General features: G+C 29.4%; 1 protein-coding gene across 10 annotated transcripts in view; it reads left to right on the forward strand.

Annotated features, from left to right (window-relative positions):
• The window catches only part of LOC117180809, a 162,052-nt gene that overhangs the window by 128,045 nt on the left and 14,139 nt on the right, over positions 1-19,868 (forward strand). For all 10 annotated transcript variants that reach the window (XM_033373318.1, XM_033373320.1, XM_033373319.1 and 7 more), the window contains 7 exons: positions 571-752; positions 4,853-4,934; positions 5,046-5,242; positions 13,647-13,782; positions 13,865-14,770; positions 14,939-15,116; positions 17,742-17,854. In XM_033373318.1, the coding sequence (XP_033229209.1) occupies positions 571-752; positions 4,853-4,934; positions 5,046-5,242; positions 13,647-13,782; positions 13,865-14,770; positions 14,939-15,116; positions 17,742-17,854 (1,794 nt within the window). The remainder of the gene's footprint in view (positions 1-570; positions 753-4,852; positions 4,935-5,045; positions 5,243-13,646; positions 13,783-13,864; positions 14,771-14,938; positions 15,117-17,741; positions 17,855-19,868) is intronic.

Here is a 19,868-nt window from a genome sequence, read left to right on the forward strand (position 1 = left end):
TCTCCCCACCCTATTTTCCCCCCTGCCATATTTGCACTCTCAATAATCCTTCTCCTCTCTTCTCCTTCTTTCCACTACTCCCCTTACTGACACTTTCTCTCACATTCTCTGCCCTACTTCCCTTAATTCCTCTAATACCCCGTCCCATCGCTTCCTATCCATTCATATAATTTCCCTTTTCTCTCTTACCATGCTTTCCCTCTTATCAACCCCACCTCTTACTCATCCTCCCGCTGATGCCTATTTACCCTGCCCATCCATATTTAAACCCACATTACTTCTTCTAATTCCCCTATTATCCCTTCCACTACTTCTCTTTCTCTCCCGTCACTTCCCCTCTCGGAAAAAATTGGGGCGGACGGAAACCCTACCAAAACTATAAGGGTTTCTGTGCGAGTTTATAAAGATTAAAAAAAAGGTTGGAGATAAATTGGATAAAACCAAAAAAAAAATCATAATCCATAAATTGATTAGTCCAAAGTGGGCTCTCAACTTAATGAAGAGAAAATCCCAAGAACTAACAATTTCTGAAATTGATCAAATATGGTAAATCGATTTTTTTCTTTTTAGACAAAACTACAGCGAGTACTACAGATATGGCTCACACGGCACTCAAGGAGCTCGTCGAACGAGCCGTGGAGGAAGCCAGGAAATTGCCAGGATTGAGAAGTTCCGAAACCGGAAAAGAAAAGGAACTGAGTATGACAGATAGAAGTTATGAAGATCTTCTCGCAACTGCCATACTTAACAAGGTAAAATTAGGAAAAATATTTACAACATCAAATCACAAAATCCAAAAACCACAAATAACAGGTCCGATTTAAAAATTCAGAAAAATTAAAAAATTTCTTTTTTTTAATTCCTGGTTATGATTATGCTTCAAATTGTAGAGATTTAAATTTTTTGCAAAGCTCACTTGAATATCATTAATTTTAGGAAGCACAGCAGTTCAGTAGTTCAATTTTAGGTAAACATGAAGATTTTTTCCGAGAAAAGGACATTTCATTTATCATTAGAAACACTTTTTATATTATATTGGCATCTCGTGAATATTAAACGAAAGTTCCTTCTAGTTATTGCGCCTTTTCTTTAACAAAATTTCCAGTCATTTTTAGGTCAACAATTCGAACACTTCTGCATATTTCTACTTAGAAAATACCTCAGCAACAAATTCCATTAGATTAAAAATTGAAAAATAGATGATCAACATAATAGAAAAATGCGGATGTTTGAATTCTTTCACCAGTAGATAGATTTTGATTCACTATTTAATTTTATCTAAATAAGCTGAAAAGAAATAATTTGAAACGCCAAAAATGTCCATTTGAAAAATGATAAGAGATTAATAATGAATGGAAAAATTATAAAGATAAGAATTTTTCAAATAGCCAGTTTTCGTACATGTTAAACTAAGTCATATATCAGTCAACTTCAAATAAATTATCATTTATTAGAGTGTGTTAATGTACGCTACTTTTTTGTATATTATTTTCGATTTCCAAAATTTTGTTTCTACAAACAAACTTTCCTTTTATACACCGTTTTACATATTTTCTTATATATAATAAGATGGTTTCTTTAGAAAGTTAAATCTTTTTGGTTAAAAATAACACTATTCAATCACTTTTGGTCGAGAATTCAGCTCCTTTGGTCAAACGTTTTATTATTTGGCTGCACATTTGATTATTTTGTTTTAAATTCGAAATTTTTGTTCAAAGCTTATCCTTTTCGGTTGTAAATTTGTCCTTTTTCGTATAAAAATGAACTATTTCATTGAAAATTACACTGTTAAAAATTTCTGTTGAAAACTTACACTACATGTATTGGAAGTTTATTTTCGAAACGTAAGATAACGCTGCAATACACAATGTTGTAGTTTCCAAATTCTGGCATTGGTATGCTACCTTACATGTCTTGGAATTGTATAATACAAGTCTAGTATCTGGATATCTCGACGCCTGTTGAAGAGAAAAATTAGAACAAAAAATGTAAATCATTTCTAAAAACACTTTTTCCTGGCAAACAAATTTCTGCCAGCGTGAAAAAAGTTTGCACCAGATCGACTAACAAGTAGTATAATACGTATTCTACGAGAAATTTAAAAAAATTTAAATTTTTTTAATAATGAAAACAATTCCAAATGGCCAGTCGACGACTCGGGTGCACCAGCTCGCGCCCCAGGTATCTTAGCACGTATTCTACGAAACTTTTTCAAAATTTACATTATTCCAACAGCCAACCTGGTACACTCGGGTCGTCAACTAACAATTTGAATTTTTTTTCATTATTCACAAACTTTAAATTTTTTCAAGTTCTCGTAGAATACTCGATCTGATGTACCCGGATTGTCGACTCACAATTTTTAGTAATTTTGGCTGTTGAAACAATCTAAATTCTGAAAGAGTTCTCGTAGAATACGTGCTAAACTACCTGGGGCGCGACCTGGTTCACCCGGGTCATCGACTGACCATTTGGAACAGTTTTTTTCATTATTCACAAAATATAAATTTTGAATATGTTCTCGTTAAATACATATTAAACTACGTGGTACTCGACCTAGTGCACCCGGATCGTCGACTCACAATTTTTAGTTATTGTGGCTATTGAAACAATCTAAATTTTAAAAAAGCCCTCGTGGAATACGTGCTGAGATACCTGGGGCTCGACCTGGTGCACCCGGGTCGTCAACTAACTATTAGGAACTGTTTTCATTATTCACCAAATTTAAATTTTTTGAAAGTTCTCGTAGGATACGTATTAAACTACCTGGTGCTCGGCCAAGTGCACCCGGATCGTTGACTCACCATTTTAAGTAATTTTGGCTGTTAGTAATTTCCTTGTGCACAATTTTCGTCTTACAAACGCTCTAATACATGCATTGGAATGCTGGACGATGACTTCACAATTTACAACACTTACAATACATGTATTGCATTTTCGTCATTCCAATACCATGGTTGCAATTTTACCTTACGCCTGTATTGTAGAATTCTGGTATATGTGTGGTAGAACTCTAAACATTTTTAACATTTTAGCTTATTGTTGAAATTTTAACTTTTTTTGTAAAAAATTCGTCTTTTAAAGTTTGAAAATTTAACAATTTGGTTGAAATTTATTATATTTCTTCACTGTACAATAATTTTTTGATGGAAATTCATATTTTTTCGTGCAAAATTCAACAATTTGGTTGGAAATTAACTGGTTTGTTTAAATCTTAATTATATTATGAGAAATTTATCTCTCTGGTCTGAAAATCCATCTTTCTTTGTCAAAATACAACTGTTTTGTTACAAAATAATCTCTATTCGTTGAAAACTCAACTGCTTTATTGGAAGTTAAACAATTTTTAACTGTTTTTTATTATTACCAAAAATATGCTGTAATGTCAACTATTTCATTTTTCGATGAGATTACATATTTTTTGGTTGAAAATATTAGAACTAGGCTAAATCCAGCACAGTAAGTAAAACTGAAATAACTGTGTATCATGTTATTTATTTAATAGAAATAGAAAAATTAAGAAATGTGAAAGAACCTTAAAGAAACTTATGAGTAACGTGAATAACTATATGAAGTTAGGTTTGCAGGTAAACATTATAAGCAATATAAGTCTTAGGCGCGGATTTCAAAAGATTAATGTTCCAACAGTAAATTCAACTACTTAGTTCAAAAATTATCTTTCATGTTAGTTCTTTTTTTTCTACTGGTGTTATATCAATATTTAAATATTAAGATAAAAGCAGCAGATAATAAAGAGCTAACATAAAATATAATTACTCTCTGCATAAACCTGGTCAACATTATAGCATTAAATGTAGATTGTACTTACTTAAAAGTTGAACTCCTTTGTTAAAAATTCAATTTTTTAAAAAGAATTATACTATTTTGGTAGAAATTGTTTTTTTGTTGTTGTAAAGTTTCAACTGTTCGGTTGAAAATGTAGCTATATTAGTTGAAGATTGGACTAATTTTTTGAAAATTCAACAATTGGGTTGAAGCTTTTTTTTCGTTCTTAACGGAAAAATAATTTGTGCTTAAACAAATCAACCGGTTTCTTGAAAAGTCGTATTTTTCAGATAAATTCAACTTTTTTTTTACTCAAAATGAATTTTTTTTGTAGTTTTAATGTCAAAATTTTTTCTCTTATTAAAAATTCATCTTTTTAGGTTGAAAATTAAACTACTTGGTTAAAAAATTATATTTGATGTTAATACTTTTTTGGCTACTGCTCTTATATTAATATTTAAATATTCGTGTAAGAACAGCAGACAAAAAGAACTAACATCAAATATAAATTATAAATGGTTAAAAGTTGAACTGCTTTTTTATTTATTTTTATTTATCATTATAATTGAAAATTCATCTCTTTCATTAAACATGTACCTACTTTCTTGAAAAATTGTGTTTTTCTGTTAATGATTCAATTATTCGGTTAAAGATTAACCTTTACTTGAAAATTCCACTTTTCGGTTGAAAATTCTACTACTTGGATAAAAATCTAAATATTTTGTTAAGGATTAATCTATTTTATTACAAATTCAATATTATTACTTGAAATTAAAATGGTCTGAACTATCTGAAGCTTTTTTTGTTTTATTTCACATTGGTAACTACCAAATTAGCACCTTGTTTTCCTATAATGTCTTGAATTTGTTCTTATGATTTATAAGAAATGAAATCGAAACCTTGTAAATAGAGGGAAAGGGGGAAAATAGGGTCAAAATTCTCGAATTTAGACGTTTTAGCGGGTTTATGAAATTTAAAGGCAAGAAGGGAATTATCTAATATTCTAATATATTCTAATATTTAAAAAAATTTGAAATAAAAATTTGTAATTCTTAAATTTTTCTAGGTGATCGAAAAGTTTCAGAATGAATACGTAGACGGAAACAGCAACGTCCTTCGCGGAAAGTCCTCGGCCAGACGTACCAATAGTAAGTCCTTAAATGCTAATGTAAATCATATGTACCTAATAGATATGTACAGACATAAAGTTCCTAGTTAAATTTACCAATGATAACCGAATTTCCATAAACATGAACAAGTCGATCCTGGTAGTGCAAACACAATAGGTGAATTAAATTACTTTCTTTCCTCGATTGGAGGCGAAATCGAAGCTGGCCTCGAGAAAGGACAAGAATATGGTAGCAGTTTGGATCCACTTTCTCAGGACGAATACAGTAGTGACTGCAGTGCCGCTCAAGCCAAACATCTCAATAATTCGCAACCACTCTCTCTAACGGTAAATATAAAAAATAATTACTTTTTAATTAAATATTAATTTCAGGCCTAGGAATTACTTGAGAAACCTAAAATATGTATTGTTATTTTTTTGTATATTTATTTTTGGGTGTGTTTTTGGTGATTTTGTGTGTTTATTTTTTATTTATTATTATCATTATAAAGCCTTGGTGGCTCAGTTGATAAGGCGCTCGGACTTCACTTATTATTATAATAATAATGTTGAAGTTTCAACCGAAAAGATTAATTTGTATCAAATACGGCGAATTTAAAAAAATACATACATTTTCAACTTAAAAAGACAGTGAAGTAAGCCTCGCGCTAAAATAAATGTGCCCGCGCAGCGGGAAGATTTTTTAAAAATAAAAATGAAACTATTTTAATTGAATTCCATCATTTGAGTTAAAAATTCATCTCTTTTGTTGACAACTATTTCCTTTAACGGAAAATTTACCTATTCAATTGTTGATCGCCAATTTACCTTTTTAAGTTGAAAATGTATGTATTTTTGTAGGTTCTCGCGCTTCGCGCTTAATCTTTGTATTTACCCCACATTTGTGCACAAGTTTTTGAAATTCATAGCTTGAGTCGTTTCTCAAAACTTTTAATTTTTTTATCTTCAATGTTGTTTTTTACGACTAAAAAGAAAACCTACGCGTCCTATTAAAAAGTAATTAATTATAAATTTGTAGATCTTTTCAGGGCGGGTAATTTTAATTAATTCATTTTTATTCGTATTTTGCATAGTTTGACCGCAAAATTGAATTTTTTATTTTTCATTATTGTTCATATTCGTGGAGGGCTTTCAAAAATCAATGTTTCTCTTCTCTTGACTTTTTTCATATCATGCTTTTTTTACTTAAAATGTTCATTTCAGTCGAAGGGCTAGTCACTGAGAAATCTCTGATTTCTGCGTTGAAAATCTTAGGAAAACTCTTTGAGGAACTCTTAGAAATCTTGGAAATCTGTTGCCAAGCGTGGAACATTCAAACCACGAAGCATTCGCAGTTTCGCACATTCACACGTTTGAGATGCACAAGCTGCCTCGTTTAGTCGAACTAACGGCCGACTCCGTCGGAACGCTGCCGAGCTTAGCCGAGTCTGATTTCTCCTCGAGAGACCCGGTCATGAGAAGTTTTGGAAATCTGGGCAATCCCAGCAATCTCAAAGAAATCTTTGCACTCTATGCGAATTCGATTGAGACTGCCACATTCATAGCTTTAAGATTTCCAGATTTTTCAGTGAGTAGCCCCTCGATTTTATTTTTTTTATTTTTTTATTTTGGAAATGCTATGGCGCTGATAATTTTTTTTTATCAAAAAAAGTCATTAGGATAAATTTTTCAAGTTTCCGAGTAGTATGAATAGCCGCACATAGAATTTTTAAATCTTGAAAAAAAATTATCTCAAATAGTTATTTTACAAACTCTTTCTTTCTTTTTAGGCCTCAAAAAAATGTGCCAAAAGCATAATCCAATCTAATCAATCTTTCGAAAGTTATCGTGCCTACAGAATACAGACTATATACAGACTACAGACTACAGACCACAAATATACAGACACCTTCGTCAAAATCGTTTTTTCTGACTCATGGGGTCTCAAAACGTGGAAATTTTATAAAAACCGTCCAAGTAAAATTTTACATAAAGCTAATACCTTCTCATTAGGATGAGAATGTAAAAAACGTCATTTTTAACAAAAAAAAATAATACATAAAACAATAGCTATGTTTTTAAACAAAGTGATAAATGTTTAACTAAAATAATAAAACCTAAATTGGAATAGTTAAATTTTAAACCAAAAAGATGAATTTACGACTAAAATGAGAAATATTTAACTAGAATACTTGACTTTTCAACCAAAAAGATTAATTTTGAAAAATTAAAATTTATTTTTGAAAAAATATTAGTAATCTTCAGGATTTTCAACTAAAAAAGGTGAATTGCTAAATTCTCAACCAAAAAGATAAATTTGCATTAAAAATGGCGAATTTGAAAAAAAAAACGCCAATTTTCATCTAAAAAAGATAAGTTGAGAAGGTGAATATTCTTCATATTGTGACTTGTGCGCTTTTGCTTTTCACCTCCTCAGTTGTCCATCCGCAATTGAATAGTTAAAATTTCAGTTAAAAGAAATAATTGTCAACCAAAGGGATGAATTTTCAAATAAAATTGTGGAACTCAATTAAAAAGTTAATTTTTTTATTCTTAATATAGTTTTATAACAAGGGTTTATAACAAAACATGTAGATCTTTTTTGGTTGAACATCTTTTTTCTTTTCATTTTTTTCGTCTCTTGTGCCGTTTTACCAAAAACTTAATTTTTTCAATTTTTAATCTTATTTTTACGATTCAAACAAAAACCACGCATCCTATTAAAAATGATTGATGACAAATTTGTGGCTCTTTCTTGTAAGAGCAACTTTTATCTAATAATTTATTTCATAGTTTGTGTCGTTTGTCCAAAAGTTTAATTTCTTTATTTTTAATTTTGTTTTTACAAATCAAACAAAAACTGCATAGTCTATCAAGGAGTGGTGATAGTAAATTTGTAATTTTTTTTAAGTGAACAATTTTTGTGCATACAGCTTCTTTTTATCTTGTATCTTTCAAAAAGAATTTCTTTCTTCACTTTACTTTTTTTCGTACCGTGCGCTGCTTGCTTGCCAAAGTTAATTTGCGTTTGGCTTTTTGGATTTTGAAATTCTATAACTCTGACAATTTTCTTTTAATCAAAAAAAGTCGTAAGAATGAATTATTCGAATTTTCGAGTTCTATGAATAAATTCGCATAGAATTTTGAAATCTTGAAAAAAGTTATCTGGTTAACGTACTTGTTCTTTTCTTTTAGGACTTGAGGGCATGTACCAGGCTGTGACGTGGCCAATTCTTTTAAACGAACTTACTTATAAAATAATCATTTTAATCAATTTTCAGTACAGATAGAAGCAAAGGAAAACAATATGAATGTCTGTCTGGTAACAAAAATTAATTTAAATTGTTACTTTATGAGTAAGTTCGTTAAAAAGAAATGGTCACGTGATAGGTTGGTGCCTGCAGACAGACAGGCAGACAAACGATGGACAGACACCATGGCAAAATTGTTTTTTTTTCTGGCTCAGAGGGTCTCAAAACGTGGAGATGTTATGAAAAACGACGAAATCAAATTTTACATAAAACCAATAAATTCTCATTAGGATGAGAATGTGAAAAACGGATTTTCTTCCAAAATAATTAAATACAGTGATATGAAGCTATTTTTACAAATAAAAATCTTTTTTTTTTATTTCACATACATTGAATTTCAACAATATGAAACACGATTTCGAAAAAATTCCCTGTCTTTAAAAAAAAATCCCTGATGTTTTCAGGTTTCCCCAGGTATATACAAATTCCTTGAAAATTCCAGGTTTTCCAAGTAGTGTAGGCACCCTGTTACAATACTTTTCCAAGTTTTTCAGGTTCTTCTGGTTCTGTAGCAATCCTCATCCTGAGATCCTTTTAAATATGCATTGTTCAAATTGGCCTGGGCTTGGCCAAAAGTGTAACGTTTTTTCTGGCTAGCCCCAGGCCAGACCGTCTGGTCGTTCGCTAGACAGAGGCTGGTCAGCCGTTAGTTATAGGCTGGTTAGCCGCGAGTTATTGGCTCGGCTGCCACTAGTTTATGGCTGATCGATTAATGTTTTATCGTTGAGAATCATATCGTCCATGTTTAGAGGATCCGCTTTGGGCATACGCCCAAAAAACAAAACATGATTTCCTACAAAATATATAATATACATGTTTAATATAATCAGTAAAAAATCAAATTTTGAGTCAAAAATATACTGCCATCAATAAAATCAATAAATTAAATTATTTTTTCTAATACTTATTCTTTTATAATAGATAAAAAGTAGGTTTGTGCTTACTATTTATTTAATAACTTAATAAAGATTTGGTACAGTTTATGCCTCCACTTTTACAGCTGACTTTTGACTGGATTAATATGTTATTAGGAACATAATGATAAATTTTGACAGTTTGTGACACTTGATTGACAAAAATTAGCACTGTTTCCGAGAGGTCGGAGCCAAGCACTGTCAGAATACTTCAAGTTGTAACGTCAGCTGGCAAGATGTCTGCACGCCGAGGGCTAAGCAATGAATTAAAATTAGTTGCGAAAACTTGATTGTTTTAATGACTTGGAAACAAAAATTTCACCATAAAATTTTTTAGTTTACAAAATTTCATTATAGGCTCTGTAACTTTTTGAAATATAAGAAAAAATTTACTGTATCGAAATTAGATTTTTTCTTGGCTCGCTGATCAGCGCCAGGCCTGGACCAGACCAGACTGTCAAGATGATATGACAGAATGTCGTGTTTTCATAGTTTGAATGTCTTTTTTCCATTATTTTAGACACCGTGTAACTTTTTCAAAATACATAAAAAAATGTTGTTGATGGAACTTAAGATTTTTTTTCTTGGCTAGCTGACCAGTGCCAAACTTGGGCCAGCACAGAGCTTCCAGACTAGACGGTCTACACAAAGTCAAACCTGAGCCAGACTGGCATCAGACATGAGCCAGATCAGTTCTTCCAAACTAGACAGTCTAGATAAATTCAGACCTGGGCCAGAGCTGTAACCAGACTGCCCGGACATTTTTCCACACGGGTTATATTCTTTTTGTTCATAAATTAGAATTGTTTTTTGTTCTGAAGCTCGTTACAATTAGTATTTCTTCTTATCTGCAAGTCTAATTCTTGTGGAACTCTTCGTCTAAAGTCGTTCAAGGATTGTTAGAAACTGGAAATCTAGCTTAAAGATAACAAGCCCTGGGAATGGAAGTTACATTGTTGCATTAGTAAAGTAACGTTCTTTTAACTGTACTGACTTACCGCAATTAAATTTTCCTCCGAAGATGCTCGACTCAATCTCGCGAAGGAAATGCTCAATAAATGTAGACTAGAAAAAGTGGAGATCCTTGAAGTACATATATCTGTAGCCACGACCTGGTAGTGCCCCATAATTCCTGATATTTTTCCGTTTATCTTCTTGTTCGCTCATATAATCTGTGAAAATAAAAGACATTTTGTTAGTAAGACTGTGCTCGGACAGAATCAAGAGCTTTCAGAATTCTCTTTAAAATTTAAATAAGACGGTCAAACTGACGAGTCTTAACTCGAACAAATTTCATGGATCACATCGGTTCAGTAGTTCAATTTTACATAAAACAGTGTATTTATTAAAAAAAGGGGGGATTGAGAGGGAATTTGATTTATTATTAAAAACGTTTTATATCATATTCACATCATATGTCGTATCTCGTAAATATTGAACAAAAATGCTCTCTAACAGTAGCGTCTTTTCTTTATAAAGTTTTTGTATGGACAACAAAATATTTGGTTGACCCCACTAAATTTTTTGTTTGTTTTAACCCAGTCTTTTGATATAGGTAGTATGTGGTAGATACAAAAAAAAACTTGGTTGGGTCAATTAAATGTGGCGTTCAATCGGTCAAACTTTGTTTCGTTTGACCATATTTCAATGTAGATCCAAGAAAATATTTGTTTTTCAAGGAAATTTTTCTTCTGCGTATATAACACATTTTTTAGCTCACTTTAAAAAACATGTTAAATATTGCATTACTTTTCACTGTTACAAGTATATAAGAAAATAATAGAAGATCAAAGATTGAAAGATAGATAACCAACATAATTACAAAATTCTGATGTTTGAATTTTTCACATGTAATTTTATCAGCAGATAGATTTTGATTCCTTATTTTCATCACTTTTGGGAGAATATTCTTTTCAGTAAGGAAATCTGATTTGAAATATTTCTCTAATTAAGCTAGAAAAAATAATTCGAAAAACACAAAAATTACTATTTGAAAAACCTATTTTTTAATCAGATTATAGTGTAAAAAAAACAACGACACTTGTCTTCTTTATTGACTGAAAAATATTTCTTGTTTAAAGAGATTATAGTGTTAAAAAAATGTAACAAAGACATTTGTCTTCTTTATTGACTGAAAAATCTTTCTTGTTCAAACAATCAACCTTTTTGTTAAAAAGCTCTTATTCTTTAGATGAAATACCTAGTATTTGATTTCAAATTTTTTCTTTTGAATTTAAATACACAAAAAAATTACATTTTTTATTATAATTCATCTTTTGCTTAAAAATTCAACTACTTGGTTAAAAGTAGAACTGCTTTATTAAAAATTAATATTTTATTTAAAGATTCATCATTTCAGTTGAACATTCACCTTTTTGTTTACAATTCAAATTTTCTGTTTCAAAATTTATATGCTTTGTACAACATTTGTTTAATTTGTTAGTTGAAAAGTCAACAATTTGGTTGACATTTTTTTCTTTATCGACTGAATAATCTTTTTTGTTTGAAAAATCGAATATATTATTTAAAAAATCGTCTTTTCGGATAAATATGACTATTTTTTATATATTTGAAAAACGGTGCATGGGCAAAGCCCTTTATCACAAATCCACTTATGAACTCATTGAAAAGCCAACTTAAATCTCATTAAATTTTGGACTAAAAATTTTAATCTTTTTTTGTTTAAATTTCAAAAATATAACATTTTTTGTTCAGGATGGATCTTTTTCGTTTGGAGATTCAACTATTTGGTTAAAAATATAACTGCATTGTTAAAAATTAATTTTGATGTAAAGATTGATCTCTTTGGTTGAAAATGTACTTATTTGGTTGAAAATTCGCCTTTTCGCTTGAAAATTCAACAATTTGGTTGACTTTTTTTCTTTATTGACTGCAAAATTCTTTGTTTTTAATTAAACTATTTTGTTGGAAATCCGTCTTTTTGGCTTAATTTTGTTTTATTTAAAATTACATTCCTTTATGAAATACCAAAACTATTATCTTTTTCGTTGTAAATTTATCCATTTGGTTTAAACATTTTTGATTTAAATATCAAAACTATAACTTTTTTCGTTCAGGATTAATCTTTTTGCTTAAAAATGCAACCAGTTGGTTAAAAATAGAAATTATTTGTTAAAAGTTACTTTTTTCAAGATTCATCATTTTTAATGTTAGATTTTATTGGTTTTGTCTACTGGTCCTAATCAATATTATTAAAATATTGATTAATCTTAAGATTGTGAAGAAAATGCTCTCTAGCTCCGCTAGGATATGAGCCCAAGTCCTTCAGATTGCCGTTTTGTTGCTTCTGATATCCTTGTTTGAAAATATACATATTTTGTTGGAAGTTCGTCTTTTTGAGTTAAAAAAAAAAAATTTTTGAGTTAAAAATCCGAAATCTCCCTTTTTTATTATAATGATTCATCGTGAAATCATTAAATCTATTATTCATCTCCTTAGTAGTAAATTCTTTTTTTGTAGAAAATAAATCTTCTTGTTTAAAACTTTATCTTTTAGGTTGAAAATTTAAATACTTTATTAAAAAGTGTATCTTTTTTGTTGAAAATTTAACGTTTTTACTTGAAATGTTGGGAATTTGAATCGCTTTAATTGGAATCTAATATTAGTGTAGTCTAGTTGGTCACTCTAAAAAATTTTTTTTACATTTTTCGAATGGATATGTATCTAACAATATCGTATTAATTTTTTATGAAGATCTAAGCAGTATAAGTGTACTATCTGACCGTGCGTACCTGAGCGCTCAACGCACTCGCACACTTAAAATGCGTTTTTCTCCAAACAACGTTTTGAGAAACTGGCCACACTATTTCTCCGGAACCAGTAGGCCGATCCTTCTGTAATTTTAAACACACATTCTGCACATAAGTATTCACAAAAGAACGTATTATCATGTTAAAATTTTGATCGTTACTATATTTTTTTTACAAAAAACTGCAAACAAGATTCTTTGGATTATTTTGGTTTTTATTGAATAAAATTAACAAAATTGGTTGAAAATTAATATCCATAGGTCATTTTGTAACCACTTTCATATCAAATCTAAAGCACTTAGATTTTTTTGTTTTTGATAAGCCGTTTCCGAGATATCATGTGGCCACCGACCTGCCTCCAAATTATGGCGTTCCATTCAAACACGGATTTTGTATGCAAAACTTGGAAAAAATGAATTTAAAAATTTGTTGTTTTATATTTGAAGATATTATTTATCATACCTATTAAGTTTTATATCCATATCTTCCACATCATGCTCACAAAAAATTCGTAAAAATAGCCTATTTTTTTAGCCTATCAACTAGACTACACCCTTAAATTTGTTTATGGTTTTTAAAAAATGAATCGAAACCTTATTAAAAGGAGGAAAGGGGAATAATTGGATTAATATTATTAACTTTAGGTGGTAAAAAATGCGATCTCTGAAATTTTAGAAGATTCGACTTATAACTCTCAAAATTCATTTATCTATTTCTGTAAAAAAAATGTAAGATTTAATTACTTTTTTAATTGTAGATTGAAGAAAGAATAGAAGAAGCGACAACGACCTATACATCGGATGATGACATCAATCACGAAAACCAAAATGGTCTCGATTTTCGAAACAGTCGACGAGTTCCATTTCCAGAATTTGGGATCGACATCCTCGATCGTAAGCATTTTTAGTTTCCAATAAACAAACAAATCAAATTGTAAAGTTCATTTTTTTAAACTAATTATTTTCATTTTCCCAGCATCTCAAGATTCATCAGATGAAAGTCTGGAAGATTCAGTTCAGGATCTCGTCACTCCTGTCGAATCCTGGGAGGAAAATTGGCTTTTCCAAAAAAGAAAAATTCATGCCAGGTCAGAACCTGTTTCCATGTTGGTTCCAAACGCAAGTTCAGAATTCCGAGCTTTAATTGGTGATCGAGATGCCGAAGATATTTCGGACCTTTCCGAATGTTCTGCTCAATCTGACGAGGAAATTGAACAGGAAATTAGAGTCGCAATAAGCAATGTCGTTCCTAGAACTTCAGAGTCTGAAAAAGAACCTTTAGATTTAGAAGCAGTTCAGTTGGAAAGTTCAGATAATGCAAAAGATCATGAAGTTCTGGACAATTATAAAAAGTCTAATGCCATTTTGGAAAATGGAAAGCAGGACATAAACGAAAAGCAGAAAATGGGCACTTTAAATATTAACGAAAGAAAGGGGTCTTTGGAATTATTAAAGACTTCTAACAAGGAAGGTCATATTAAAAGGATAGATGAGTGTGAAGAAATATCAAGAACAATGTCCTCTCAAAAAGAAAAATATCAAACTAAAAATAAAACTAATTATCAAACTGAGAAAAAAGACAAAATTCCGTCCAGAATTGAAGCTGTTTTAGTTTCTAATCATTCTAGAATAGATGAATCTATCCAAAAATGTTCACCAGAAAATTCCGAAGAATCAAAAAATGTAGAATCAATTGATGAAAGTCTGAACATAAATTCAAGAAGATGCCCGATAACTACTGAAAATAATTTCGAAGAAGAAAACAAAAAAATAAATCAATCACTCGGTGAATCTGAAGACAAGGATTGTAAAGAAAACATTCTCGAAGGAAACGTCAGCAAATCAAAATTGCTGATGACGAATGGACATCATAAAGTCGATGGTAAGTGGCACTGATAAATTGCGATTGAGAAAATAATTGATACCTTTCAGGATATTATAAAATACCTTTCTATTTTTGTAAAAATATCGCATTTTTTTTAATTTCATTAAAAACAACAACAATTTTGAATGAAATCTTTTGGGATTTTGATATATTTGAATTTTTTAGGTGAAGATGGAATTCAGCAAGAAAGTGAATATACTGAACATTATGATACTGCAACTCAAAAACACATGGATAGTTTAACAATCACTTATGGCCCAATGGGGATTGATGAAACAGATGACGTAACTGATGAACCACCTCCAATTCCAAAAATTCCACCTCCTTCCATAGAAAATCTCAGGTAAAACTTTAAAATTATATTTTTTTAAACTTAGGTCTTTTTTATATTTATTTTATATTTGAATTGGCTTTCACATTTTTAAGAAAGGCAAGCTACTTATTTTAAAGAATAAAAGGCCATTTTTAGAATTCCGAATTAAAGTTTAACACTTATCGCTTCTAATCATATTAATCTCTAATGTTAAAAAGAGCAGATACTATTAAATTAGATATGATAATCAAGATAATTTTGTGCAGTCAGGGAAAAATATTCGCTTCAACACATCGTTCAATCATATTTATACTTAAAAACAGCTTTAACAAATAGATTATCACTTTCTTAGAAAACAATTAATTAAGAGAAGCAGATTATGTAGAAATTAAATCATTTAACTGAAGAACGAGGTCAAAATCCAAAAGACGACGATACTACATAAACGGTAATTACAAGTTTTATCAGGAACGACAATCTTAGAATGAAAATTCATTGGCGTCGACTGAAAAAAAAAATTTCGCTAATGAACCTCTAAAAGTTTCTCCAGCGAAATTTATTTTGTAAGTTGATTACATACTGAATCTAGACAATAAATTCTCCGATGAATGCTAGAATTATACTTTTTAGATGAATCTAAAATTAAAACGAATCTTAAAATAAGCACATCTCCACATAAATTTGAAATTCAGATATAAAAAAGATATTAAATCAAATTATGAAACTAAAAGTTTATAGATTGTTTGTTCTACATAAAATTCATATTTGTTTACGTTTTTAAAAAAGTCTTAACACATTGAAAGCTTTCCTAACATGAATTTAAAATTTAGAATTAAAAATCCAAAGTTTAATATTTTGTACTTTTTTCGAGTATTTATTCTATCTAAAGACAAATTCCTTTAAATTTCAAGCTGAATTTGTTTTGCATTCCTTTTTTAACTCAAAGTGTATCCAATTTCAAATTCCATAATCTCTTACATTAATTTTTTTAATCTTAAGCTTCAAATAATTTAAATTATTTTCAACTTCTAATTTTAAAATATATACTATTGATTGAATTTTAAATTAAATTTCCAAATTAAAATTAAATATGTTTGGACGAAAAATGTAATTAAAAATTTCTATGACTTTTCCCTGGACAACTTTTTATTTTTCCTGTCCATTAATGTTCAGAGACTAGCATTTTAATCTTGTAAGACTTTCAACATAGAATCTTTCAAATTTATTTCTTTCGGACAAAAAAGTCAAACAAAAAATATGTCTTTTTAACAAAATACTCTACCCACAAAGATGAATTTTCAACTAATTAGTTAACGTTTTAACTAAAGAGTTTAATTTTTTTAAATAGTTCCATTTTCAACCTAAAAAGATAAATTCTCAACAAAAATGTAATATTTGATAATTCAAGCAAAAATATGAATTTTTAAACTGGAAGGCGAATTTTCAAAATTAAATGAGATCGATTATCAACTAAAAATTGAAAAATTAAATTTACAGTAAAAAAAATAATTTTCAAGAAAAATATATAAATATGTATTCAACTAAAAAACAAATTTTCAACTAAATATTTTAATTTTGAACTAAAATTGTACATTTTTAACCACAAAAAACGTTAGTTTTCTACCAAAAAGAACAAACTCCCATCTAAAAAATATCAGTTTTCAGTCAAAAATTAAAAAGTTACATTTTCAGTTAAAAACTTAATTTTAAACGTAGTTATCTTTTAACCAAATAGTGGAATTTTCAATTAAAAAATATTAATGTTCAACAAAATATAATAAATTGCAACTAAACAGATTAATTTTCAATTAAAAGTTAACTAAAGTTAACTTAAACAAAAATTCGGTTTAAAAGTGTTTGAACCTTCGACCATGTACTTCAATTTTGAACCTTAAGATCTAATTGAAAAAAAATCAGAAAATTTCAACCAAAAACAGTTTCATTTTCTACCAAATAGTAAATTTTTTTTAGACAAAAAAATCTAAGCATAGTTTTGTTATGAACCTGAAAAATTAAAATTTCAACCAAAAAAGATGATTTTTCAAACGAAAAGGATGACTTCTTAACAAAATAATTGAATTTTTAAAAGAATGTTTAAACTTTAGATAAAAATCAGTTGATTTTCAATACCAAACTACAGATTTTGAACAAGTAAATTAATTTTCAAACAAAAATTATCTTTTTAAGCAAATTTTTTTAATTTACAACTAAATAATAAAATTTTTAACTGAAAACATAACACAGAATCTTTTATAAGCGGAACAAAAGAATTTTTTAAATTTACATTTTTTAAATTTTAATTTATTATCTTAGTCTTTTGCAAGATTTTTTCCAAAATTCTTTACTATCCCCTAAATTCTAGGTTTTCCCTGACCTACGGCGACCCTGATTAAATTATTAAATTTTGTAACAATAGTTTACAAGTTTAATTATTTTTCTTTGAAATCAGGCTTCATTCAATTGTTTGGTCTTGAAAAACGTTAAAGGACTTAACCAATAGTTTTTCTTCTTAACCTTTTGTCTCGTCAATTTCATTGTAAAGATTATTTCAATGATGTCTTTTAACATTCAATTGAATTTATAATAAAGCGTGACCTTTAATGATTGTTTCTTGTGTATCAGGAACATAATTAATTTCAAGATTCCACTTTGTAGGAAGTGTCGCGAGGCTGCGGAGTTCGTTGAAGGTGAGAGGACTTCTCATAAAACATACCTAAAAGACAAAAAGGTCGACGGGGAAGCTGAATTGGCCACTCCACCTCGGCCAGGTAACCTCGTCTAATTTTCCTACTAAGAACTGTTAGGCGACTCAGCAATTTATTTATAAACACTTTCCTTATTTTATTCATTACTCACCTGACATTGGAATAAGCCTTTTAACTAAAATTGAATAGAATTGTCATTAAAATCTCGTTAGAAATTTTTTTAACTTAAATAAAAGGTTTTAATCCTCAAAAATCAGTATTATTTCTTCCACTGAAATAATCTCTTGTAGGTTCCTTTTCTAGCAGTGATTAAAAAGAGGTCATCCCTAAACTACGTTACCAATTTCGGACTACGGCCAAAATTCTTCCCCCCGTGAAAATTAACGTAACGTTTTTAACCTAAAAGGTTAGTTTTTTTTACCAAATAGGCGAATATTCAACAAAGTAGTGGAACTTTCAACCAAATAGTTAAATTTTCAAGCTAAAAAGACAAATATTTTCGAGTACAATTAAATTTGTAATAAAAAAAGTTTATTTTCAACCAAGGAAGATGACTTTTACCATAAAAGATTAATTTTCCATTCAAAAGAAAGAATTTCTAATAAAGCAGTTGAATTTTTAACCCAGAAAGATGCATTTTCAATCAAATGGAGAAATCTTTCAACAAAAAACGTTAAAATTCAATCAAAAACAGTTATATTATCTAGCCACAAAGACGAATTTTGAGAAGATTGTTGAAAGATGACTTTTCTACCATAAAAGGTCAATTTTCTACTAAAAAACGAATTTTCGAGCAGTTGAACTAAACGAAAATAAAACGGAATTCTAAACAAAATAGTTGAATTCTCAGCCAAGAAAATGAATTTTTATCAAACTAAAAGAAATTTCTACTAAGCACTTGAAATTTTAACTTATAAGTATAAATTTCCAACAAAAAATGGAGTAGTTAAATTTTCAGAAGAAATATAATTTCTAACAAAAAAAATTTTTCAACAAACAGGTTTGTCATTAAAAAAAAGTAGTTGAACTAAGAAAATTTATTTTTCCGTACAGAAGAATAATGTTCTACCAAAAAAGATAAATTATCAACAAAATGCATCAATTTTCAACAACGCTGCTGAGTTTTGAAGAAAAAAGAACAATTATCTAAAACAAAGTACTCAATCCCAAAAATTGAATTTTTCACAACAAAAAAGTTAATTTTCATCCAAATTTAATTGCAACCAAATTTTTGAAATTTCAAGTTAAACAGATGAAATTTACAACGGAACAGTTCAATTTTCCATCCGAAAATATCAATTTTCAACTTAATTGATGAATCGTGAACCAAAATAAAATGATTTTTCAAGAAAGTACTTGACATATCAATGAGTAATTAAATGTTTGTCCAATAAAGATTAATTCTCAACAAAAAATGTAATAATAATTACTTCTACAAAAAAATATTTTAATTTTAAGTAACAAACAGCTGAATTGAACCAAAAATGTAGAATTTTCAACCAAACAGTTGCATTCTTAACAAGGAAAGATCATTCTTTTTGACGAAGAAGATTGATTCTTTAAAAATGGCATAGGTACATTTTGAATCAAACAGATGAATTTTCAAAAAAAAAAAAGAATTATCAACAAAGTAGTTGAACTGTCAATCATCTGTTGCATTTCTGACCAAGAAAGATGACTTATTGACAAAACTGTTGCATTTTAAAGAAAATTAATTAATTTGCGAACGAACAGTAGAACTTTTAGCAAACAAGACCTATTCCGGAACAAAAAATAATAGACCCTTCAACCAAAAAAAGGTGGATTTTCTTAATGAGTTCTGCTAATTATGATCACATTTAGGCAAGAAGGAAAAAAAGGAGAAAGTTAAATTTTCTAAAATCCCGTCTTACAAACCTTAGTTTTTGGCACCCCCCTCCCCCTAAATTGGTAACGTAGTTTATTTAAACCCTCAAATACCTACTTTGTTCCAAAGACGAGGGTAGTTCAATAAGTCCTTAGAATGACCAACAGATGGCGCTCGAATCGCTCCAAATCATCTGTTTTCAGTCAGCACCACTCCCGACTAGATATATGG

This window comes from Belonocnema kinseyi, chromosome 9 (assembly GCF_010883055.1).
Source record: "Belonocnema kinseyi isolate 2016_QV_RU_SX_M_011 chromosome 9, B_treatae_v1, whole genome shotgun sequence".
NCBI lineage: Eukaryota > Metazoa > Arthropoda > Insecta > Hymenoptera > Cynipidae > Belonocnema > Belonocnema kinseyi.